General features: G+C 49.3%; 1 protein-coding gene across 21 annotated transcripts in view; it reads right to left on the reverse strand.

Moving 5' to 3' along the window:
- Positions 1-26426, reverse strand: part of KCNMA1 (potassium calcium-activated channel subfamily M alpha 1) — a 709234-nt gene that overhangs the window by 496891 nt on the left and 185917 nt on the right. For 19 of the 21 annotated variants that reach the window (XM_081075057.1, XM_081075054.1, XM_081075040.1 and 16 more), the window contains exon 2: positions 3362-3523. The exons of the other annotated variants lie outside the window; for them this stretch is intronic. In XM_081075057.1, the coding sequence (XP_080931183.1) occupies positions 3362-3523 (162 nt within the window). The remainder of the gene's footprint in view (positions 1-3361; positions 3524-26426) is intronic. 21 annotated transcript variants of the gene reach the window in all.

Genomic DNA, 26426 nt, shown 5'->3' on the forward strand with positions numbered 1-26426 from the left:
GCTTTGGGTTCTGAACAGGCAGATCCTCTTTCTCTTGTGCACGGAGACTTCCATGTGAAATCTGTTCCTTGCTCAGAGCAAGGACATGCCTTCTCCTAAGGGAGAGAGGTCTGTTCTGGAACTCTGAGATGCCTGCTCTCTGTGCAGTGCGACCTGCTCTGCTCTCAGCACACCAGAGCGGCACAGGCAGGATTTTCTCCAAGGAAAGCTTCAGAGAGCAGCTGGCATTCTGGGCAGTGCGAGGCAAGGAGGCCTAGGCAGAGTGTTCTTGTCCACACAAATGTTAAGAAAATCAGGCCAAGTAGCCATAGGACCTAACTGGCTCAAAGATGGTAGAGTAAAAATGTCACCGCCAAAGCGACAGCTGGCAGTGGCTTAGAATAGAAGAAGCATTATCTTCCTCTGGGAAGTAATGACACAGAAAGAGCACTAGACAGGGAGTCCGGAGGCCTGCGGGTACTAGCCTGGTTCTGTCACTTACAACTGCATATTCTTAGGCAAGTCACTGTCCTTCCTGTGCCTTGGTGTTCTCAGCTATAAAATGGAAATGAATGCATTGATAAGACTGGCTTGCTTGCTTCCTTGTAACGAACCCCTATAACGCAACAGCAAAATGGGCAATACAAATAAATACAACATGGTCCTTACCCTTCAACCTGGTCATATAGAGTCCAGCAGAGTGCCTGCCTGGCTCCCGAGAGGCTCTTGATCATGTTACTGTCAGTGGTCATATCAAGGTGGATGCTGGGTACACCTAGCCTGGGATTCCACTTCCACAATGTCACCCACACCCACCTACCTACCTGCCTCCATTGCTGGGTGTCAGTTCAGGCCTGGCCTCACCAGGTCCACTGCAGACATTCCCTGGCATCCTGTCACAGGTGCCAGGAGCTCACTCTCCGAACTGACCCCAGCACCTCGGAGCACCCGGCCCACCAATTTGGCGTCCACTTCTCCACCAGCTCTCCCTGTACACCCACCAATCATGACACCCTTCCCTCAAAATCTCATTTCCTACAAAAGTCAGCCCAAATTCTTTCACTTGGCATTTGAAGAGCGGACCAGCCCACCTTCCCAGTCGTACTTCCTGTCGGGTACCTTTGTGTTTGCAGCCTGGGCCTCATTCCATCAGTGCCATGCCCCTTCTCTGCTCCCGCTGCTCCTCACTCTGGAATGACTTCCTCACTCACATTTCAAAGCTCAACTCAAATGCTCTGCATTGTATTAGGTATTCTCGGCTTCTGGCCCACTAAGTGGTCCCTTTCTTGTTTTCAAGCTTGGGTGTGTTTTTATTTTTTATGTTGTCTCTATCATCAAGCACGTGTTCTGTTCATCTTAAAATGGAAGTTTCGGCCCAAAGGCTTTCTTCCCTGCGACTGCTTTCTTGATGGCCCCCCCATCTTCTCCATACTCAGCCTCCCCACCCCAACACACACGCATGTAATGCTTGTACTCATAGTATCTCTCCTCCAGACATTCCTTTAATAACTTCCGTCCGTGGTGCAATGAAATCAGGATCACTCCTTGCTGTCTGCAGGGCTGAAAAGAACACCTGGCCCAGAGGTGATGCTCAGTAACTCTTGGCTGAGGCTCATGAAGATAATTAAAACTGTCTACAATGGCCACATGGAGCCACAGGACTGGCACATTTGTGCAACCAAACTGTCTGCTGTCCCTCATCCATCACTGCCATATGAATAGAACGCACTGCCTCCATCATCCCATGTGACTGCCCAGACCTAGAATTCAATCTCTTTATGTTTCCCACACAGAATCCACTCATATACAAGCATAAAAGAGCAACAGAGACTTTACCAAAGACTCGGGGCTACAGCAGGGGTTGGAGGACACAAGGGTGGTGCTTCCACAGCACAACCCACAGCAAGCCACCTTCAATTTGTCATTAGACACCCAGGAGTGCCCAATTTTTCCTGGGTCCCACCAACCCAGGCCATCCCCTCTCTGTCTTTCTCCATGCAGCAACTAGCCTCACCAGTTTCTCCACTTCCTCCAAAATTTCAACTTTAAATTTCTCCCCTTTCAGTTTTGCTATCAACTGACATGAGCTACGGCTTCATATATACGCTTCAGAAGGCTTAGCTCATGATGGGTCCCTCAGGTAACAGACCCTATCTGCCTTAAAGTCTGTTTGGCCACCACCTTTGTGACTCAAGCATGGCATTCAGTGTCTTACTCCTTCCTTCAAGCTGTTCGTAAGGGATTTATTCCAAACATAAAGTAGAGTTCTTCCCAAAAAAGATTCTGATGGGAGAAATTTTCACCACCTCCCTACATATGTCTATATTCACCTCCCCACTGCGTTTTGCTATGAAATGTCGAGGGTGATTCCATCTATTTTCCAGCACCTCTACCTGATCTTTGATCCACCCAGCCATCACAATATACCCATTCATTCTATCTGTGAGCCATGACTCTTGACGAAGCCCAGCTTCATACACAGAAAGGGCAGTCCATACAAAACAGCTTCCAGAATCACAGGAAAAAATTATTTGGAATGTAACATCCTTGTCAGGGAAACCACTGACCCAAAGCAGACCCAAGAAAGCGGGTGGGCAGGGGTACCCCAGAGAAGGGCCCACATATGGCAGGAGCATGACCTGACCAGAGTGTCCAACTTGTGCCTGTTTGTCAGGATTTTCTCCCTTTGCACAGCAAGACCCATGTTCTAGGTACCTCTCAGTCCCAGGCAAACTGGGATGGTTGGTCACTATAGGCTTGTCCCACCCATGACCTTTGCCAAGAACCAGGAGATCATGAAGCCAGAGAGTGAAGCCAAGCTCTACATAAGCAGATCAGAGAGAAAGCAGGAAACGCACAGAGAAGGGGCAGGATGAGCCCTGGCTGCAGATAGGCCTAGGAGAAATAAGGTCGCATGAACAATGCTCCAAGCACAGGGCCAGACAGCCTCAGAGGGGCTGCCAATGAGTTTCACCAGCATGACGGAGGATATCCACCATGGGCAGGATCCACATTACACAGGGCTGGAGATCAGAAACTACCCAAAAGGCACTCCCTGCTTAGTGGCCAGAGGACAACAGCAACATCCCCGGAAGGACAACACACACACACGCACACACACAACTCCCTGGGTCCCTGCCCCAGCAGACCCTCTGTGCCGCGGACACTGGCACACTCTGCAAATCCCTCCATAAACCACTGGCTTAGATGTGCACGAACCCAGCCTCTTCTCCATGACTACACGTAAGCACCCCCTGTTCACCCTACCTCCCAATAGCCAGTGGCCTGGAGAAGACCCCACGAAACATCACATCCCTATAAACAAAGCAATGATGGACGAGAAAGAAGGCCTCCTCATGGGAGGAGAGAATTGGGGACTCACCAGGACTCTGCCGGTCAGTGTCTGGGCAGAAATCATCACCCCAGCCCAGTCCTTCACAGAGGTCATCCAGCCGACCTCGGCTGCCACTGCCTCCTCTTTCTCGTCCACTGGCTTGAGAGTGCCATCCGCCTGGCTTGAGCCATTGTTAATCTTCTGGGCCTCCTGGCAACAGAGAGAACAAGGGTTGAGACATAGGGAACAACTGGATTTTAAAAACGCAACCTATCCAAGAGAATCAAAGCTGGAAGGGTTCTCCTCTAGGGTGGGAACTGGCATGAAGGTTCAGGGGTAGGGCAGAGATGTGGCAGCATAAAAGGGCAGAAAGGATGGATTATGGCTTTGCTCGCTTTTTTAAATCTTTAAAAAAAAAAAAGAACCTTTTCTTTATTTCCCTTTCAAATATCTTTGTGAAAGGAAGAAGAACAAGACTATTCTCTTCCTGTTTTAAAGCAACAAAGCTCAGGAGGAAAAGCATCCTGTCTGAGGTCTCTGCCTGCCATACCTTCATGCCCACCTCACAGGAGTACCCAATCTTTCCTTAAAGAAAACCACTATCTCCTCGCCTCCATCTGTGTGGTTCAAAAGGGACTGCTAGGCCTGTGCTGGCCCAGGAATGGGGACAGGTCAGTCATATCATTCCATCGCTCTGGCAACAGCGACTGGGCCAGGGGCAGTCACATGACCCACATCAACCCAATACAGATCCAAGCGGGGGACTTTTGCTGGAAACAGCAGGAAAGGTAATCCTTCCCTGAGAATGAAGGTACCACAGAGAAAAGTAGGAACCCTGATATCATCATTTAAACACCTGAATCCAACTGTGTCTGAAATCCACACCAGATTTTTCAGTTATAGGAGACAATAATAAATTCCTCTGCATGGCATCAAATGTGTTCGAGGAAACAAGGTCAACATCATCAGATAACTAGCCCTGCATTGGGCCCTAAATTGCACTTTTTTGCACACAATGTGCCCTCTGCCTGGAATACCCTTCTCCCACAAAGGGTCACAGCTTGCTCCCTCACCTCCCTCAAGTCTTTGTTCAAATATCATCTTTTCAAATGGTCTTCTCTGGCTACCCTTTTAAAATTGCAGCCCTGCCTTCCGACAGCACCGCCTGTCTGCTTTATTTTTCTCCATAGCACTCAAAACCTCTAATACACTCTGTAATTCACTTACTTATTTCATTTACTATCTGCTTCCCCCAACTGCTGTATGTCCCAGTGCCTAGAAGAGCATCTGGCATACAGCTGGCTCAATAAATATGAAAGAATGAATGAGTGAGTGAGTGAATGAATGAATGAATGAATGAATGAATGAAAAGAGCTATGAGTATCAGCCCCTCACTGACTACGGAACCTGAGCTTAGGGTTGCTAAATAAAATACAGGACATCCAGAGAAATTTAAACTTCAGAGAAACAACAAATAATTTTTTAGTGTAAGTATGCCCCCAAATATTATACGAGACATACTTACACTAAAAAATGTATTCATTATTTATCTAAAATTTAAATTTCACTGAGCCCCTTACTCAATTACTCACTGAGATTATTTTTGCAGATACAGATGTTTTAAAAGATGCCAGCAAAATTATGTTCATCATTTAAAATGCTAGAATTAATTTCCAAAGCAAACTGACCTTGGAGAGCATTGTGAATTGGAGTGAGGGTTAAAAACCAAAGGGGGCGGCAGTGAAAATCTTTGTCTGCATTGAGTGGGGGTGGAGCAGAGTGAGGGAAGGAGAGCTAGGAGACGCTGAATGAGTCATCCTCTATGGGCCTTGAGGAGGACAGGAAGCTGCTCCTGAGACCTGGTTCTCTCCCCACCGCCATCCCTGGCTGGTGAAGCTGGGAAATAGCATCAGAAACACCAAATGCAACACCAAGTGCTCATGTTTTATTTCCAAATGTGTTGGGCCCCCATGGAGCTAGCACAGTCCAAGAGAAGGCCAGGGGCTTGGAGGAGGCACAAGGTGGGTATTTTGGGCACTACCTGCTGACATCTGTGGAGCCCGCTGCCCAACCCTCCTAAGGTCAGTCTCAGTGGCCTGGTAGGACCCTGAGTCTCAGACATGTGGAGACTGCACAGATGGGTGTCCTGGAAGAAAAGGAGACCCTGATCCAGGAGCAGCCTTAGTAACTGAAGGTGTAGATTCAGCTCTCCCATCCCTGGAAGACCTCCCCTGCACTATGGGGCAATATTGCCTGCCCGTAGGCATTGTAGGTATTAAACTATGCCCGACGGCACATAACATTCATTCAATTAATTAGTCCCACAGCCCCCCGCTTCTTCTCCAGCCACTAACACCCTAGCAGTGGTTCAAATTTGAGAGGGCTCGGTAACACAGGATGCTGGGCCCCAGCCCCACCCCAACCTGCATGTCTAACAAGTTCCCAGGTGGTGCTGATGCTGGTCTGGGAACCCTACTTTGAGAACCACTGTTCCTAATCATCCTGGCTTGGCCTGATCATCCCTGCCCTGATCTGAAACGAGACACAGATATTAACACCCTGCCCTTTCCCAGCCTCTCCCTTTACCCGGGCACAGAACCACCTCCTTCTTTCAGAACAGAGAACATGCGGTGGACAGGGAAGACATGGGGCACGGAGAAGGCTCTCAAATCAGAGGCTCTTGTGTTTCCTTTTGGGCAGTGCCTCCCAGGGACATTTCTGAACTGGTCCAGGGCCATGGCAGGGGGCGGGGTGGGGGCTGGAGGGCTCGCTCTCTGCTCCTCAACCTTCGGGGCTCAGGGCTCAGGTTCCCAGCCCTACCTGGCGAACCCTGGAGGAGGGAGTCAGTGGGCATGAAAAGGGCTGGGAGACAGGAAGTCCTCTCTAGTCACAGTGGTTTCAATGCATCAATAATTCACAGCACAAGCGGGATATGGCAGATAATGCTCTCTTGCCTGCCCTCCTACCTATTGTTTTACAAGGCATTCATTATTTTAATTACCTTATGATAGGCAAGAAAAAACACAGACGAAAGGGAGATAATGTCCTTATTATTATTTGCTTACACGAGACGTTGTGAGCTTAATTACACGCGAGGGCGGTAGGACTGGAAGGAGTGGTGAAGAAGGAAGAGGTCGGAGCTCTACAAAGCCTGACGCCAGCAGGCCCGGTTAGCACTCACTGGCCTGGACGGAAGGGCCCTCTCCACCTCTGACCTCACTCTGGCCAAAGCATCTCTCATCTAGAGCAGGGATTATAGCCCCATGCTCTAGAGACAAGGGGGTAGAGGCCCAGAGAGGTTATGTAGCCTTGCTGGGGACACACAGGGAGAAGAAGTGGTAAAGGACCATCATAATACTGGTTGGCCTCTATTTATCAAACCAGAACTGGCTGTCAGAAACTACAAATTAGGTACTCTCTATGCATGATCTTGCTTAGAGATTATAATAAATCCAACAGGCAGGTGGAATTATCCCCATTTTACAGACAGGGCAACTGAGAGCCTAGGCTAGAGGCAGAGAGCCCATTTGGACTTCTGTCTGCTCCAGTCATAAGCTGACTACCGTGGGCACGTTAACACCCAAACCTGGGCCTCCTCCATGTAAAATGGGGACAGGCATATATTAATGGGGAAGCTTTTGTGAGATCAGCAATGCACAGCACTTGTCACGGTGCTCGGCACATGGCAGTTACAGCTGCTGAGATGCAGCACTTATTGATGGCACTGGTTGCCTCTAAGAAGGTTAAACAAGTGTAGGTTCCAATGGCTACAATCCTTCGACCAGGCAATGGGCCCCTGAGAAGCAAGGTGCCCCGACTTCCGGAAGGTTCCAGCAGATGCTGTGTGGGGCAGGTTCCCACACAAAGTGAGCCCTGGACCGAGTGACTCTCAGCTCCACTACATGAGGGCCAGAGAGAGGCTCCTCCTGAGTCCCAGGACACTGCTCTCTCTCCTATACCCTACAGGATGCTGTCTAGGGGGGGACAGTGCTTTGTCCTAAATGGCAAAGTGGTGATCCATCCATCCCCAAACTTCTACTTCCCGTTGTAGAGAAATGAGGCCACATGGGGGAGAGGAGCATGGTGTGGGGGAAGGAGACTGGGCAGGGCCGGGTGCCTATCCTAGAGTGTGGAGGTCCTGCTGTAGCCACTGCAGGAAAGGGGTTCCGTCTTGCTTTGGAGGCTATTCCTCCCTCCAGCCATGCCTTCTCTCCCCACCAGAGTCTTGTGTAAAACAAGCCACAGCTGCCTCCTGGGGACAACAGAGGACGTCTCATCTCCGTGCCCACACCAGAGGGTGAGGAGGGCTGCAGGGCGTGGCTGCAGGTACAGGAGGTTGGGGGACACGGGAGAGCAAAGCGGCTGGCAGTTCCCTCCCACTGCCTGCCCACGCGGGCCTCCTCTCTCGGGCCTGGGCCCAGGCACACGGTCTCATTCTGTTTTTCCTTCTCTACATTCTTTTTAGCGGCATTCACCTCAATGACTTCCTACTGAAACGGCCATAGCAGGCCTCGCCACTCCTCTGCCTCCTGTGGCCAAGGGGCCAACTGGACCACACTTGTCCAGTACTAACCATACAGAGCACATATCTGTTGGACTTTGGACATTTCCCTTAAAACACCAGGTCAAAGACCAAAGCCTGAGAAGGGACCTCAGCAACCCCTTCAGATACCAACGGCCCTCTATACAGATGAGAACACTGAGGGCTGGGGGCAGGCATATGACTGGTGCCAACCAGCCCAGCCAGGTAACCCCTAAGCCAAGACATAAGCCCCCAGCTGGCTCTGTTTCCCTTCTCTCTTGTTGCCTCCCCAACAGAATGATTCTTCCAAATCTAGCCAAGGGAACCCATCACTCACAAGCAGCTCCCTCTGCTGTGTGAGCCTGCAACCTGAGGTCCGGGCGTTCCTAGGACTGGCAGAAGCCTCCACGTGGCCTGGTCCTAGGTTTGGGTGTGGGGGCCATGGCAGGGAGCAAACTTTCTTGTCTTCAAAGGGCTAGAGGAACCGAGCAGTGGGAGTGGCCCTGGCCCAGCACCAGAGGGCAAGCCTGTCCTAAACCCAGGACCCCACAGACCCCCAAACCTCAGATCCAGGCCATGTGTTTGTCTCTGTCTTTCTCGGACAAGTCATTTCATTTCGCAAAGCCTTTTTGTGTGATGCGTGTGGCCTTAGAATCTGGTAAGGTGGAGCCCAGCACTTTCGAAAACTACCCACTTCCTAATGGGGGCTTTGCTGTCCTCTGGCTCTGAGCAGGAAGGAAGCAGTGCTGCTCTGGAGAAAGGGGTCCCGGACCCCAAAGCCGGGCCTCACAAAGCATGTGGCTCAACTCTCAGACCCCCACTCAGCTGCATCTTGCAGGGCAAGGCCCTGGGTATCTCCCTGGGCCCCAACAAGATGGGGTACCAAGTGCTGCCAGGTGGCCCACCATGCAGGGATGCAGGGCACACCCTCTCTGGGCCACCACCACACCTGCTCCCACCCAGCTGGGCTCATACATCCTGGGCACATTCACACCAACAGCTGTCCGGCCACGCCAGGTGCCACGGCCACCCTGGGCAACATACCTGCTGGGCGACTGCAGCAGGGACGGGCGACCAGCCACCAGGAGTGCTCCCAGGTTCCCTCACTGCTCCCTGCTGAGCACCCCCAGGTGACGAGTCTGTCTGGCCTTTAAGTACATCTCACTTCCTCGGACACTGACGCCTCACCCTAGATCTGAGAAGTTGCTTACGCGGTGCTCATTTGGGAGGAAAATGACTCCAAAAACGTAAGTCAGATCATGTCACCATCGTGCTGACACCTTCCGCGACTTCTCATCCCACTCACAGGACAAATCACAGACTTCACACAGTCTGACTATGTCCAGCTCCAATCTGTCCAGCTCCTGCCCTCATCCTGTCTCCCACTCACTCACTCACTCCAGCCACATCCGCTTTCTGGTGCTGCCAGAACGTTCCAGGCGCACTCCCCTCTCAGGGTGGATTGCTCTGTCTGCTCCCCCTGCCCCTCACAGCCACGTGGCTGCTCCCTCACCTTGCTGGGGTCTCTGACACCTTATTGGTGAGCGCTTCCCTGCCCACCCGACTGACAACGACAGTACTGCAGCCTGATCACTCGCCACCCATGCCCGCTGCCTCCTCAGAGTGTTGACACCACCATCTGCTAGCCTGCATACTTGAACCATCTTGTGAGCACCATGCGAGAAAGAATTTTCATCCCCTATTCACTGCTGTGTCCTCGACACTGGCACATTATGTGCTCAGAGTAAGTACTTGACACATCTTGGTGAAAAGTAAGAAGGAAGAGGGAGGGCGGGCGGGCGGGGAAAAAGAGAGCTGCAGCCTGTGGGAAGCCAATGCCTGAACACCTAGAAGAGACACAATTACTGGTAAGTAGTAACGATAACAGTAACAACGGCTACCATTTGGGAGCACCATCACAGTAATTCTATGCCTTAGGAACCAAGACACGCATCTGCAGGCGAGGGGTTAAGGAGCTGGTCCAGGAAGACAGTCGGAATCTAAACCCAGCTGTCTGACACCAAAGGGAGACAAGTACCTGTCCTGATGTCCTCCCGGGGACAGCATGAGGAACAAATGGGATGTGTATGGAAGGACGACGGGCTGCTGCAAAGTGCCCATGAAAGGTTTATTATCATCTTGAGCACTCAATTCACCCCACGAAGTCTGGGCCCCGCGTGTACCGCAGAGGCCCTTCATCAAGGTCCCCAAGCCTTGAGACGGCGGTTAAATCAAGGACAGAGGAACATGGCTCCTTTCTCAGCCAAGAATCATCACCCTTCGTGGAGCAGGACATCAAGTCAGAAATGAACGTGCCTGACTTGACAGGTTGAGAAGCCTCCTGTCACACACCGAGGTTCTCTGCGGAGATGCCGCTGAAAGAGATACTCTGGCCTCCCTCGGCACAGTCCTCACACCTGGGGGGGCCGTAAAGCCTGCCCTCTCAGCCCAGAGGTCCTGAGGGACTGATAGGAACCGCCACCCCCCTGGACCAGAGTAGGAGCCGGGAACATGTCCATGCCTGGGAGTCCACGCCTGGACACGCCGCCCAGGGCCTAGGTACCATGGGACACTTCCTGGGTGCTCAACTTTCAGAGGGCTGTGAGGAAAGGAAGGACCCAGGAAATGTCCATCTGCCCTCTGCGTGTGTCTCAGAGGCCCACTTTACCCTCAAATTTCCCTGGTTGACATCAGGAAGCCACTTCTCCTAAGCCTGCATTGACAGATTCTCCTTCTGAGTTAGTCCTTCAATCTGCCTAGAATGTCCATCCTCACCTCATCCCTCAACAACCTCTCCCTGCCCCCTTTCATCTGTCAAAACTGACCCAGCAGCCCTGCATGGAGCTGCCCTCAGCTTAGGACAAAGCAGAAGGAGCCTTTCTCTCCTGTTGGAGGGATGGTGACAGAGCGACGAGCTCAGGGCTAAAAGTTAGGAAGCCTGCACACCAGCCCCGGCTCTGCCAGGGGCCGGCTGTGTGGCCCTGGCCAGTCACCTAACCTCTCTGAGCAAAGTGTTCATCTGGGAAACAAGAGGAAGCAGTGCATTAAACCCATAGCTTTCTGCTCCTTGAATCCCAGCATGTGTGTCCTATGAGGTGTCTTTGGGGGTTACCAAGGGAGGGCAGATGAAGCAAGGCCCCTGGCCCCCTTGAAAAATCAAAGCATCTCTGCATTGCGCAGTTTCCACCTAGTAAAGGTTCTGTGACACTGCCTCCAAGGAAAGTGGTTTTCTGCTGGAAAAAAGTTTCAAATCCGCTGAATAAAAACTCATAGGCCTGTTTTGCTTTTAAAAGATACTTTCCTTCATGGCAATGATTATGACCTTCAGTGGCACAGTTTGGCCTAAAACCCAGGAATGTATGAACTTCAATACCTACAAACCCATGGGACTTCCAGTATCTCCAGGTAGGCCACTGTCCTGGTCCCTCTGCCTTGGCTCTCACTGGGCCTAAATGCTGAGGAAGGGTCTTCCAGCCACCGCCACTCCCGCCAAACAGGCAGAGAGGAAATCCCCACCATAAGCCTCTTTCACATCCTGGGCGGATGGCCCAGCAATGGGATTCTCCCAGGTACCAATAATCCTGATATTAGGGATTAGGCCGATTACCTAAAGCGGCTCAAGCAAATAAAGCCTAATGTGGGCACTGCCAGCTGGGATTTTCATGGAAGAGTTCTGTGAAGGGAGAGGAGGGAGGAGGTGGTCACTCTGACACCCAGGGGCAGGGGAAAGGGGGCAGCAGACGGAGCTGGCCCCCACCAGGAGCTGGCGGGAGGGGCTGGCACAGTTGATTGCTGCCACTGGAAGTTCCAGTTATCCAACCTCTCTGTGTCAGGGCAGAGCCTACCCTGTACTTTACAGCCTCCCCACCCATCTCCTGGGACCCCACATTCACGGGGGCAACCATGTTTGTGCCAGTTGAACTCCTCCAGCAGCTACCATGTTTGCTAACTACATGCTACACCCCTAGGAAAGGGGCACCGTGTCCACAGTTTCCAGCCACAGGAGCTCGCTTGAAACGAAGCTCAGACAGCCATTTGCTCTGGGATGTTGGAAAACCATCGGAGTCTACTGGGTCTCATAAGATACTTCATCATCACAGGCTTAAGATTCTCACTGCTAGGCGTGCCCTGAGCTGTGTGTAAACAACATCAGTCTTTGTGAAAGAAAAAAGGTGACAGCAGAAAACGGCTAGGCGACCTTTTAACAAGTTGCTTACCATCTTTGTGCCTCAGGGTCCCTTGTCTCAAATTCAAAGGGGCTGCATAAACGCTCCCCAGGGTTCTGTCTGGTCTAACCTTGAGGTCTGATTGGAAATCCCTCACTTACACGTGTCCAGCAGTGTGAAATGCTGGGGGAGGCTGGGTCCGTTGGGCTCTTCTCAGGGCCGCTCTAGGCTACTCATCAGTCTCCTGAGGACCGAGGCTGTCGGCTTTCCTCAGGAAATACTTGACTCCCTCTGGCATCTATGGGCCATGTTCTCTACCTGGTGGTTTTACACCATCTTTTAATTCTCACAACAAGCCTGCAAGGAAGGACTGATATGAGGCCCAGAGAGGTTGGATAATTTCTAAGATCAGTCATCTTGTAAGTGACAGAGCTGAAATTTAGATCCAATCTATTCTAAGATTAAAAGCCCTATTTTTCTTCTATTCCATGCTGCCTTGCGATAGGCAAAAGAAGAGATGGAATCTCCTTATAAAATGCTGCTTATTACTACCACTGAAACAATCTCATCTTATACCCTGTGGGCTTCTAAATAACAAAATTTTGTAGTACAGACATCTAAACCTGGTTATAATCGGCCACATATAGATGGGGAGTTGGAGAAATGGCCTAAGGGAGGGGGTTCCAACCCGGAAATAGAATGACCCATTAGACATAATGTCCCATGGTGAGATGTGTTCTCAAATGGCCGTATTTACTGCTAAAAATTAATGTCTACTCCAAACTTCCAGGACTATTGCATACATCTCAGTCAATACACTGCATTTGCAAAATAATGATCTCCTTCTCCTTCGATTAGCTTAATAAAATGGGAACACAGAAGTCAGTGTCCAGAGTTCACTATCTGGGCCTCAGAGACCTGAACTTGGATTAGCAGAGACCTCAGCTCTGATCTCTCAGCCCGTGACCTGGGCTGGGTCCATGTCAGCCTGCTCACCTGCAGAGACACGGTGGCTTTGCTGCGAGTCACGGGGCAGCCTGACTTGCCCCAGGAGAAGAGCTTAGGAACTGCCCAGACAAGAAAACCATCACAGCATTCCATTGGGAAGACAAAAAAAAAAAAGAACAGTTATTGTCCAGTTGAGGAATAACTTAGTCTCACACCAGGACAGTCTGAGGCAGGGCCAGAAGTTCAGATGGATTAATAACGGAGGACATTTTCTGATTGTTATCTTGGTTAATCCCGTTAACAACAGTACTGCAATTTAGGCACTATTATCCCCATTTTGAAGATGAGCAACTGAGGCAGAGGCTCTCTGTAGGTCTATGGTTAGCACGTTGGCCTTACAAATCCCACGGAGGCCCAGTGAGCTCCGTATCAATCCCTTTTATGGAAAGACAATCTAGTGTGACTTCTTGTTTCAAGTAGAACACTTAAACCCCTTCAAATATGGTTTAAAAAAAAATGAATCTCTGAGTCACAGAGCTGTAGAGGTCAGAGCTACGAGGGACCTTAAAACCTGTGCAGTCAGATTCCTTTCCTTCAGAAAGGAAGAGCCTCGGGTCAAAGAAGGGTAGAAATGCAGCTTGTTCGTGCAAGAAACTGTGCAGAGCTCCAGGAGGCCAAGAGATGGCGCGAGAAGAATGGGGGGGAAAAGCGCTAGGACCCCGAGTCTGACTTCTGGCCTCCCGTCTTAGCAGCTGTGCAACCTGGAGCAAGTCACTCCCCTCCATGCTGGCCTCAGTTTCCTCATTGGAAAAGTAGGCTTATAAATACCTTCCTCCAAGAGTATCCGTAAGGATCAACCATAATGATGAAGGCAAAGCACACAGAGAGGACTCAGTAAACACCAGTGATTATTAGATAGGTGCCAGACTAAACAGTTGTATGACCTCAACAACCTGCCCAAGACCCCACCGCTAACAGAGAGCCGAGCAGGCCATGAATCCGTATTTTCCAGACATCAAGCTTAATCTCTGTCCACTGCACCAACATGGAGGCCTAATTTGGTTTCCGGTCAAAGCAAACTATGTATAAATAACTGAGACCTCCAGGAAGTCCAAAACTCTCCTTTTCAAAAGAAGGCAGAAATCTCCATGCCATGACTCAGGTTAGCGAAGTAAAAGGCAAACTGAATCAAAGCAAAGATGTGAATGTGTTTGAGGAACAACTGAATGCTACCCAAAGACCAGGAGATTAGATGAGATGCTTGAGGGGCCACCTCAGGAGAAGGTCCCATCTTCTCCCAGCTCCTGAGGAAGGAGCTGCTGAGAGAAAGAGACAGTGGAAGGGTCAAGAGGAGAGAAGCAGAAGAAGGAAGGGAGCCCAATGTATCCTATGAAACAGGAAGAGGATCTTGCCCAGGTGAGGTCTCATTCTCCAAAGCAAAGGATGCTGGGAGCTTGGCTCTCAGGCCCTCTGGTCCTGTGGTCCCAGCTTGGGCCACAGAGCAGCACTGCTCTAGGATGGAGCTTGGAAATGAAAAGCAGCAGTACTATGGAATGTATATGTGTCAGTGAAAGATGGGCAGCACTCCTCTCTAGGAAAGGACTGTCTGTTTCTTTGTTGGGTCAGAATATGCCTTTTTTTTTTTTTAATTTTATTTGGTAACAGTGTGTTTTTTCCAGGACCCATTAGTTCCAAGTCAAGTCACTGTCCTTCAATCTAGGGCACCACTCAGCTCCAAGTCCAGTTGCCATTTTCAATCTTTAGTTGCAGGGGGTGCAGCCCAAAGTCCCTGAGGGAATTGAACCAGCAACCTTGCTATTGAGAGCTAGAGCTCTAACCAACTGAGCCATCCGGCCGCCCAAGAATATGCCTTTTAATGAAATGACAATGATGGTAGAGCTGACATTTGACAGTTTCTTTTTTATGTCCTTGCTTGTCAAAATAAAAAGCCGGCAACCCTTTGACAGTCTCTATGTTTTTTAAAGTTTCATTGAGTATCTCATGGGAAGTCTAGGAACCACTCACCCCAGTTCTCACTCTGCAGATGGGAAATGAAGGCCCAGAAAGGCTATGCTCATAGTAGCCAGCCCCCACTACATGGCCCCCAGGGTGTGTTTGTCACATAAATCAGGAACAGTTTCAGAGCCAGGAAAGGTAGGGCCCAAGGGACAAAGACAGGTCTCTCAGGGCTCCACAGCAGCTGGACCAGAGAGCAAGCAAGAAGGGAATGCAGCAGTTTTCAGGGCTCAGGGCCATACCAAAGGATCGTGAGTTTCCAGCCTCAGTACCACTACAGCTGAAAATGTACAGAACCTAAACAATCTTCCTGGAAACAGTGCCATAGTTGCGATGGCCCCAAACCACCACTCGGGGGGCAAGTAGAGAGAATTTGCCAGCAGACAGCAGGTAAGATGAATTATTTGTGGTTGACTATTTCCCTCCAAGTCAACAGCCAGAAGCAACATGGCGTGAAAAGGTGACTTGTGAACAATCTAAGTTACAATTCGACGCCCCAAATGAAACAGATCCCTTTTAACCCTCACGGCTACCATTTCCTCACAACGCTGACCGCTCACTACCTGACCTTACATACGTGTGTGCTTCTTCTCCTCCATCAGTGTCCACTAGCCGGGGGCAGGGCCTTGGCCCACTTTGCTCAGTGCATATCCTCAGAGCCTGGAACAGTGCCGGGCGCATAGTGGGGACTCAATGTGTGGTTAAATGTAGAGGGCGGGTGCCTGTAAGGCACCATCACATAACTGAGAAGCATGAGATAGAGGAAGTTACTTGGGTAACACCCACATTCTGTAGGGGGTGTCCGGATGGAAGACCACTAGCCTACGGCAACCCTTCTTATGTTAATGCCCCTCCACCCAGCAAAAGAATGTATATAACCCATGATTGAGCTGCAATAAAGAGAGACTTGATCAGAACTCCTGTCTTGTCTCTGGTCTTTGTGTCTCCCATTTTCCTCCCTTCTAGGTGCTTCGGGGTCCCTCGTGTAGTGTCCCGCGGGTCGGGACAGTTAAAGAATAATTGAACCAATTCTGGGTGTTTTTTTGGGGGGAGGGGGGGATGCTTTTCGTGTTTTTTTTGTTCTGCTTTATTTTCATTCTGTTCATGTTCCCTGGAATCTCAAAACTCCTCCCCAGTCCACACTGCCCACAGCACAGAACTCAAACTCCTCCAGGCCGGTCTTCAGGCCTGCGGGCTGCCCGCCCCGCTTCTCACAGAGCCTGCTCTCCCACCACATGTTTTTGATGTGACTTAGTTCTCCTGTCCGCCACACCTTTGTGCCAGCTTTTCTTGCTCCTGGAGTGCCCTTTCCATTGCTCTCCATACACATTCATCTCCTGAAGCAAATCCCCGGGGTGCAATGAAGTCTTCACCCTGGCTACAGCCCCCCTGTCCTCATTCCAGTGTCCACGATCGTTTCCCTCACTCAGCACTGGACAGGCACTGGCTGGCAGCCTTAGCTGTCTTTTTACCCATGCATGTCATATTGTCCCAATTAGCCTGAAAGGTCCTTGAAGTCAATGGCCCTTTTTTTTTTTTTAATACCCAGAGTGTTTGGCATACAGCAAGTGATTAACAGATATGTGCTGACTAAATAAATTAAAACTGCTCAGTAGGCACTGGAAAAGCAACCCTTTCCCAGGCACCACTGACATCTTGGCTAAACCAGGCCAGTTTCCATGACTTGAAGCTTGAATTGCGTGCTAGCTCCCACACGACTGTCCCTGAGGGTAGCTCCATGTTCTAATACAAGCACTACACCCGAAGCAAAATCAGATATCATGGGGCTTCTGAGAGGCACATGCCTCACCAGGCACGTCGGTAAAAAAAAAAGATGAATGTTCCTGTTTACAAAAGGTTTTGGCCCATTCCAGGAAAATTTCTACCATGATTTGGGACCTAATCCAGTGAGCGCCTAGAGACCTCACCAACTGAAGGTTTTTCTGCCTCTTCCGTTTGCTGAACTTGGATGGGGGGTTTGGCTTCAGGTCAAAAGAGTTGTCATAATTAGGTCGTCCCAATGACCCCCCATTCAGGAAACCAACACCTAGCAAATCAGAGACACCTCAGGAGGCAGAAAAATGGCCAGGTTACCAGGCATACTGGTACACTCAGGACAGAGTACTGCAAATGGCTGCCGTGTGTGTGTGTGTGTGTGTGTGTGTGTGTGTGTGTGTGTGTGTGCATGTGTGTGTGTGCGTGTGTGTATAGGGGGCAGGGAGGGCAGGCTCAGATCCCCAGGCTCTACAGAGCTGCCTGTCTCCCCAAGTTCTGATTCTGTAACACCCCCACCCCACCCCGCCTGCTCGGGAAGCTGAGCTCTCTAATCTCAGTTTCCTGCGCGTCTGGGTTCCCATTCCCACCACCCTAGTCTGTACCTAGGTTTCCAACACAGCAGCCAAATACAAGAGTCTGGACTGGCTGTTAATGGGAAATAATAACAATAATTCAACAGCCTGGGGCGAGGGGAGGGGACTTCTATTTCTATCAGGTTCAGACAACTACTACTTCTCCTCCTAGATCGCTGAGGGGAGTTAGAAAAGACGAGTTCGCCTGCACTGGAAAACCTCAGCCCTCTCCTTGGCTTCCCTGGACCCATCAATCTCCTCCCTGTGGCCTGGGACCCCTCCAACCCTGGACGTAGGAGAGAGGCTCAGCAGCTGTGAGAACCTTCTTTCTCGAAGAAGGTTTTTCCAAAATTATATCAGGTTTCCTTCTCCCCACTCGTCCGCGGGGGACTCTTTGCCTAACATGGTTGAGGAATGTCTTAGAAACTGGTGTGATTCAGTCTGGCTTCAGATGAGGTTTTCCACTCAGACAGAGCACACCAAGTGTCTGGACACGTTGGCTTGCTACCTCTGGAGCACCCACACCCTTTCCCCATCTCCGGACCTGGGTCAGAAGGGCACACTTGACAAAGTGGCAGGTCCAGCCCAAAGATGAAGTCAGATACAGAAAACAAGCCCACAGGAAGCCGGAACGTCCACACACTTGCACGCACAGGACTCTCCCTCCCTACAGCAACCCTCCCTTCTCCCCAATTTACTGAATTTACCCATCTCTTTGTGATGTACCCAGTGTAAATAACTGAAGAACTGGAGGAAGTGTTTCAACCACTTGAATCTCAAAAGGCACACACCTTTCCCTGGAAGAAAGGGCGAAGCCTTTCAGCCTTCTCTTCCAATGGAGCTTATTTCTCCCCGCCCCGCATGTTCAGACTAGCCTCCTTCTACAAATACAGACTTTAACAAAAGGGGGCCCAAGGTAATTCTTAGAAAATGCAGTTCGCATAATGTCTATAACCTGAATGTCACATTTACTACTGAATTACTGCGGAACTGTTGTTAGTTCTGCCACATTCTCGCCTGAAAACCCACAATCTCCCTTAGACGTAAAGAAACCTTCTCTCCCTCCCTTAGAGCTCCATCTTCCAGGCTGAGGGGGGCCACACCAGGTGGGCCCTGGGAAGAAGGTAACATGAGGGGAGCTTCTTTGAAGCCTGTGCAGTCTCTTATTATGAAACTCTAACCACCTTAGTGAGAGAAGAGCCCTGTAGGACAGGGGCTCCTGTCTACAAGCAGGTGTCATCACCTGAGCCAGTGTCCGGTGTGCCCCACGTTTCCATGACAACTGTCAGTCCACCCCATGCACTCATGGAGATGGGACCTCTTTCCTGTGTTCAGCTCTGAAAAAAAAGGTCAGATTGTTATCTGAATTCCAAGTGTCTATTTTTCTTCTTCTGCAGCTGCTTTTCTGATCAAAAGCTGGACAGACATCATTGTTACTAAGATTTCTTAGCATGGACACACCAAATGTGAGAAATCAGCCAAGGAGAAGGGATACACAGGGAAGCTTCTGAGGATACTGGCAATATTGTGTTTCCTGACCCAGTGGGTGGTTAGAGTTTCTCATGATTATTCACTATTTTGTACTTTTATATTTTATATGCTTTTCTGCACATTTGTTTTATTTCGCTATTTTTAAAAGCACTTTTAAAAATAAATCAGCTAAACTATTCTTAAGGGGCCCATCATCATCGCACATATTTATTAAGTATCTTCTGACACAGGACGACTGAAATAACCGTGAGTCACAGCCTGAACAACAGAACCAAGGACCAGAAAAAAAACCTCATGGTAAGCTATTGGTCTCAGGGCACAGCCAGGGGCCAGGCACCAGCCACAAAGAGAAAGTCGAAGCATAGGTAAAAGACAATTAGAAATAGTCGAAACAGTCGTAGAATCAATGGGCTCGAAGTCCCAAGAGCACTTGTTACTGCGACCCAGCCTAAGGGCTGTACCTATAAACAAGGTCACAGAAAGGGGTGTGTTTCTTGGTTTTGTACCTGCCTCGGGAGGATGTGAAATAAGCAGGTAGGGCCCTGTCCATTAGAGAAACAGTGAGCCTTCCACTTTCCTGCCCATCCACTCCTGGGAGTTACTCGTGATCTCAGCACAGCCTAGATTAAGGTGTCAGGCACACTGAACAATCGGGAGTCTAAGTCAAGTTTCCACACCCACGTGGGAGCCCCAGGTCCACCTCTTCACCCTAATAAGCCTCCACTTCTCGCTCATTGCGGCCCCACTGCTTCCCTTGTTCTTCCCTGTACAAACCTCACACTGCCACAAGTCTATCACTTCCTTCATGTCGGATTAATTACCGCGCCCCTCCTTTCCGAATCTGACATGTCCTTCAAGACACAGTTTGAAAGCTGCCTCCACCATGGAGCCTCTCCAGGTCTCTTAATTTGAAAGAACACCTGCCAGTGAGGTTCGCTCAACACTTCTTCTGTCTCCTCAGAGTATTGCTGGTTTCTCTAGTTACTAGCCCTCATTAAATTCAAGCACTGTCAGACATCCGTCACACCCCCAGCTAGGAATCTTGAGGTTAGAAATTAGATCTTATCAATTCTCGTATCTATAGAATATATGTATTCTCTTATGTTTACACCTAGCACTGTGCCTAATGGTTATGTAGTAGGTTTGCAACAAGCTCATTAATAAATCAGAGTCTAAGAGGATGCAGGCCCAGCATCAAGAAACAAGGTTCTCAGCTTGTCAGGGAACACACAGAGCCTGGCAGGAGAAAGGATGAGCATAACACACATTCACACCTCAAACCCACTCACTTCTCTCCATCCCCTCTTCCTCTCTCCTCGTTGACGGCTAAGCTTCATAATTATTTGCACGGCATCTACTCCGGCTGCAGTTCCGCCATCCACTCTCCACACTGAAGCCAGAGAGTCCTCGCCAAGTTTAGACCACTTACTCCTATCATCCCTGCACCGAAACTCTCCAATGATTCGCGGTGGCTCTTAGGGGCAAGTTCGAAATCTTCAGCATGGCCTTCGAAAGAGCTCTTGCCTATCTGGCCTTTGCCTGGTATCTGGCCACACATGGAACCACTCTGGGCCTCACTTTCTTTAGGCCCCAGGCACGCTAGACTTCCTTCCATCCCTTCAACTAGTGGTCCTCTTTCCTGACTCAAGAAATGACATGTACTACCTCCTTTGCCTATAACAACTTTCTCCATCCAGTTATATTCCAGCTTTTTACTCATCCTTAAGATCTTTCTCCAGAAAGCCTTCCCTAATGCCCCCTCCCGCCCCCCACTACTAGCACCTCCAGTGAGTGGAGCCCCCAGTCATGTGGTCCTCGTACTCCCCCTCCATAACACTCAGGCACCTACAAATACATCGTTGCACATCAATTTGCTTCACTCGACCAGGGGTCGGAAAACAGGTTTTACAAAGGATCAGAGAGTAAATATTTTAGGCTCTGTGGGCTACATGCTGCATGGTCTCTCGATTCTGTCACAGAGCAAAAGTGGCCACAGAAAATGTGTCAACAAATGAGAGTGGTTGTTTCCCAGTAAAATTGTATTTACGGACACTGAAATTTGAATTTCATGGCAGCTTCACATTTCATGAAATAGCCTTCATTTAAATTTTTGTTCAACTATTTAAAAAAATGTAAAACCATTCTTAACTCACAGGCTATACACAACAACAGATGGCAGGCCAGACTTGGCCCACGGCCTGCAGTGTGCCGGCTCTTTCTCTAGGTTCTAAGTTCCACGGAGAGAGAAACTACATCTTGTTCACTGATGGATTCCCCCAGCACCAGGCCTGGTTCTTAGAAGGTGATTCATAAAAAGTTGTTGAATGCCTTTACATGTGGACGAGAGCTGTGTTTCCCGGTGTGTACTCTGCAGAATGCCAGTCCGACAGAATGCCCCACACAAAAAGGACGGCTCTTTTATCAATGAAATGTGGAAATGCTACTGTTCCCTTCCTGGAAATTTTCAACATTCAGTGCATAAAGCGTATCAAAAGCTCAGAACTGTCCTTCAGTCAAGGAACTTGTTTTATTTAGACCAACACAGTGCCTCCCAAACTCATCTGACCAAAGAACTTTCTCTTTAACCCAAAACATTCACCAGGACCCAGGGGCAGCCCCATTTGAAAGTAGAGCCGTGAGGACAAAAGGAAAGAACAGTGCTCAAACCATAGCATGCATTGGAACCACCTGGAAGACTTGTTAAAAACAGATGACTTTCTGATTCCGTAGGTCTGGGGTGTGGCCTAAGAATTTACATTTCTCACACGTTCTTCGTTTATGCTGATACTGGGGACCCACTTGGAGAAACACCAATCTGAAAACAGGACAAAGCTTAAGTCCTCCACCTGAGAATTCCTCCTCTCTCCAAGGACCCGATTCCCAGGAGAACACCAACTGTCTGCATCCATGCACTAACTAGCAGAAGAAACCCTGACCCATCTCTCCAGCATTAGGGCAAGGCAAGGTAATGGGTTGCACTGTGTCCCCTCAAAATTATGTTGAAGCCCTAACCCCCAGTTCCTGTGAATGTGACTTTATTTATACCTAGGGTCTTTGTAGTCAAGTCAATCAAGTGAGCCTTTAGTCCAGTATCACTGGTGTCCTTACAAGAGGAGAGAGAGAGTCATAGGAAAGAGAACGCCATGTGAAGACAGAGGCATGGGAAGCAGACTGTGTAACGGGTGAGGAAGAGACTATGTGAGGCAGCTGCAAGCCAAGGAACACCAAGGATGGACAGACCGCCACCACCAGAAGCTCAGAAGACGCAGGGAAGGATTCTCCTAGACAGATTTCACAGGACGCATGGCCCTGCAAATCCTTGATATTGGACTTCAGGCCTCCAGAGTTGTGAAAGAATAAATTTCTATTGCTTCAAGCCACCCAATTTGTAGCATCCTTTCCCCCAAACAGGGTGTCTGTCATCGTCACAGATATGTCTCACACACACACACACACACACACACACACACACGCACAGCCCAGAAGAAGCTCTGGCCAAGCCTTCACCGTGGTGGGTATCCACATGAACTTCAAAGAACAACTTGTCTCAGCTCTCTGATCCTTTTGTTATCTGTATCACTGCTAGCTGGGGGGTGTTTGAGCTGAGGTCTCTCTTTGGAAATTAGATTACCTAATTAGTAGGACGTTTTGTTGGATTGCTGCCTTGCAGATGGTTTTGGCAAAAAGCATGTGATTATTTTTTCAGTCTAAAAAAAAAAAAGTCCATGAATAAATTATGGAGACTTGGCTTTCCCACATCATGGCTCCATTGGTCCCATTTCTCACCAGGAGATACTCACAAGGGGGTAGTCCTTTCAGTCACAAAGAGTTTCCTTTCCTTTGGTCTGAGCTACAAATGTCTCCTCTAATCGATATGGAAATGGCTTAGCCGTAGATATTTTCACACACAAATTATACCCCTCCCCTTTTGGAAAAATTAGGGGTATAATTTTCTTCTCAAAAGAGGCAGACACAGACTGCCAGTATCTTAGGAGCCAAAAAGGGAATATGGACACAGCTTGTCATTGTTGATACTGAGAAAGGGACACCAGGAAATGGGGTCTCTGTCTTCTCAAGCTCAGAGGCTACAGAATGAAAAATCAGAAGCAACCACATGCCTTCCTTGCCTCTCTAATCCATGCCAACCCGGGCTGGCTGCTCACACAGAGTTGGTATGCACTTGAAACCCTTCAGGTGTTTTTTATAGGGAGTTCAAGGCCATGTTTTCTGCTGCAGCAGATCAAGAGATTCTCAGGATGTCATCTCCCACCACAAGGCCCTTAAAAAATAAGAGAGGCATCTGAATCTTGGAGACAGGAGGAGAAGAGCCCCACCCCCGCCTCAAAAGTTAAGAATTCCCTCCCTCATCCCTTCTAAGGCCAGCATCTAATTTCAAATGTCCAGTCCATCCATGAACAGTACATTAGCCTTTGGACAGCAGAGTAGCCTTCTGGAACACCCACATCTTGGCCTTCACTATGAGCTGAGCACGAAGCTAGCCAGGGACTTGTCATAGGGGACAAACAGTCCCGGGTTTGCAGTCTTGCCTCATTTTCTGTTTGCTTTGTTTTGCTTTAAAATCTAATTTGCCGTGCAAACTACACAGGTTAGTACACCCATTGAAACCTCAGGCTTCTGAGCTATAAGACAAAAGTAATAATCAATGCTTTACAGGGGTGTTGTGAGGATTTTGTGAGATGTTGGATGTGTCCTGGGCATTGCTACTAATTCATAAATCACCTACTATCGCCAAGTACGGATCTAAGCAATGCACATGCACAAACCCTTTTCACCCTTATATTAACTAGGTATTACTAACATCTCCCATTCTGCAGATGAGAACTCAGAGGCACAGAGAAGTCAAGACACTTGCCCATGGTCACACAGCCAGTAAACCACCAAGCTGAGCCCAGGTAGGCTGGCTGTGGAGCCTGGGTGCTCATCAAAGAGATCTGCTGCATCTCCATAGGGGGTCCTGGGATTAGCAACTGAGGCCTATATTCATTCATTCATTCACGCATTCATTGAACAACAATGTCCCTGTGTGCCACTCAGAGAGGGAGTGCTCACAGTGGATTCTCAGACAATAAAATGCAACCTCCCCTTCCAGGAGTTGAATATCAGGGCAAGTAAGACAGGTACCCGAAACTAAATAAAGGTAGGATTGACACTGGAGAGGAAGACAAAGCATGGCGGAGGCTGTTAAAAGGCCTCAGACAGTCAGTCTTTGTGGAACTGGTTGATTTCGTGAAGGAGGTAGGATTTATGCCGAGCCTTGAAGGATGAGCATGGTTTTGACAAATGGCTCAGTCTAAATTAGGGCCCTTTTGTTCTTCTTTCTCACGCCAACAATCCATTTGTTTCCTTTGTCAGAGTCGCTGGAGTTTTAATTTCACAGACATTTGGAGATTTAGTTGTTTAATGCAGGTGTCCCTCACTAGACCATGAACCCCGGGGGAGAGGCAGCATGAACTGTGTCGAAGCAGGCACATAGGCGGTATTTGTAGTGAATGAATGAATGAATGAATGAATGAATGAATGAATGAAGAGGTAAGTGTTGGTGGGCTGGTGGTTGCTTCCAGGAGTAAATGTTATGTTTAGAGACAATACCCAGGTCTAACACTGTGGTAATTCCAAGCCCTTAGTTCCCTCACCTGTGTTTCCCTCCTGTGGGAGGCTTTTCATAACTACTCCAGCTCTCCAAACCACCCCCTCAGATTCCCATGGTACTCAGGTTCCTGAGAATGGACGTCTCTCCAGGCCAGCCCTCTCAGTCATGTTTGTCCACAGTGCTTAGGGAGACCTACACCCAGTGGGTGCTGTGCAACTCGACCAAGAGGCCTGCCTTTTCGCTGTCCTCATTTGTTCTCTTTAGCCAACTGCCAATCAGCCCACACCAGTGTCCAGCATGGGTCCCCCTGGTGGGGCAGCGGGGGCTGTCCTCTAGCCTGGCCCAAGCCCAGGACTTCTCCTGCTGATAACAGAGCCAAGATCCTTAGTTCCCCAGTGCTGAACCGGATGACTAAGAGCCCTAATGATCTGGCAGTTTTCAAGGACCTTCCTCCAAAGACAGGAGGGCGGACATTTAAAAATGCATGGGTCTCTGCTGGGCCACACATTCTGCTTAGAAGCTTCTTAAACACAGCATTTCAAAGAAGGGCCTGCATTTGTCATGGGCTGTCTCTGTCCAGGCAGGGCTTTGGCTTCTGAGACTGAGAGAGGATGAGCAAGGCATGAGGCAGAGCAGACCTCTGACACATCTCAGACCTCAGCACGACCAGCCAAGGCCCATAGGAGCCAACGCAAAACCAGGTCTCCATAGCAGACATCTGAGTCACCACTCGGGTGGGTCTGGGACACTCCACAGAGAGTCAAAACCCTCCATCTGCCCAGTGGAGAGGACAATCTCCTTTTCAGGACCAGGAAAGGACCTCAGCAGCCACATCTTCAAAGGAAACAGTGGCAGCAGACCAAGGGCAGAATGTATCCTGCGGTGCTAGAGTACAGGCCCTACAGACAGACCAGCCTGGCCCCTCCTTAAACACTCACTGCCCCAACTGTAAAATGAGTATAATGGTTCCCACCTCACTAGATTGTGGAACATACGTGGAAGACCCTGCACAAGGTCTGGAACATATTTATGACAAGAAAATAGTAGTTGTCGATGATAATGATGGAAAAAGAATACTAAACAGAGTACTTTTCAGTACCTATTCCAGTCTTGCCTTGGTAAAGCTTTGTTAGCTACTCAAACAAAGCTCAAATGACTCATTTTTATATCACAAACAAGTATCGATAATGGCTCTGTGCCAGGCATTGTTCTCAGCATTCTGTAAACACTAACTCAATCCTCCTAACACTTTATGCAGCGTGTATTGTGCCAGTCTTACAGATGAGGAAACTGAGGCACAGACAGATTAGGTGGTCCTCCCAAGGTCACAGAGGTATAAGAGAGAGAGCTTAGCCAAGACGTAAAGCCAGGCAGGCTGCCCTGGAACCCATGGTCTGAATCACAGCTACACTGCCCTGCTCTGCTATCATTCTCATAGATGTTGCTTTACATCCTCTTGTTGGGCAAAGCTCTCTGACTCGAAAGGAAGAACCTTGGGGACCAACAGGGCCTCCTCTCTAACATCTCTGAAGCCCCAGAAGCAGCTAACAGAGCCCAGATCAGACTGGACTCATAGTCAGCCCTTGCAGACCCATCTGCCAAGACCTCCCGTGCCCTTTGCCTTCTTCAACCCATCTCCCAGCCGACATTCAAAGAGTAAACCCTGCATGCCTTTCTCTGGAGCACTTACGGCAGGCCCAGCTTCCCTCCAGGGCAGTGCTTTCAAACTTAGGATCTCTACCCAAAGTAAGAAATGGGCTTTACATTGTGATCCGTATGAGTCATGCAGCCCCGGACTCAGGAAACAATACCTAACCTTGTTACAAGGGATGTACTTTCACGTCTTCTTATTCAGCATTGGTTGCAACCCACTAAATTGATTTTATAATCCACTTATGCGTTGCAGTCATCGCTTGAAAAATTCTTCTTAAGGGAGTTCAGGTGCAAGATGTGGCACATGCAATTTCTGAGCGTGGTGCACAGCAATTCTTCCCAAGGAAGAGCCAGACAG

Source organism: Rhinolophus hipposideros (genome assembly GCF_964194185.1).
Source record: "Rhinolophus hipposideros genome assembly, chromosome: 15".
NCBI lineage: Eukaryota > Metazoa > Chordata > Mammalia > Chiroptera > Rhinolophidae > Rhinolophus > Rhinolophus hipposideros.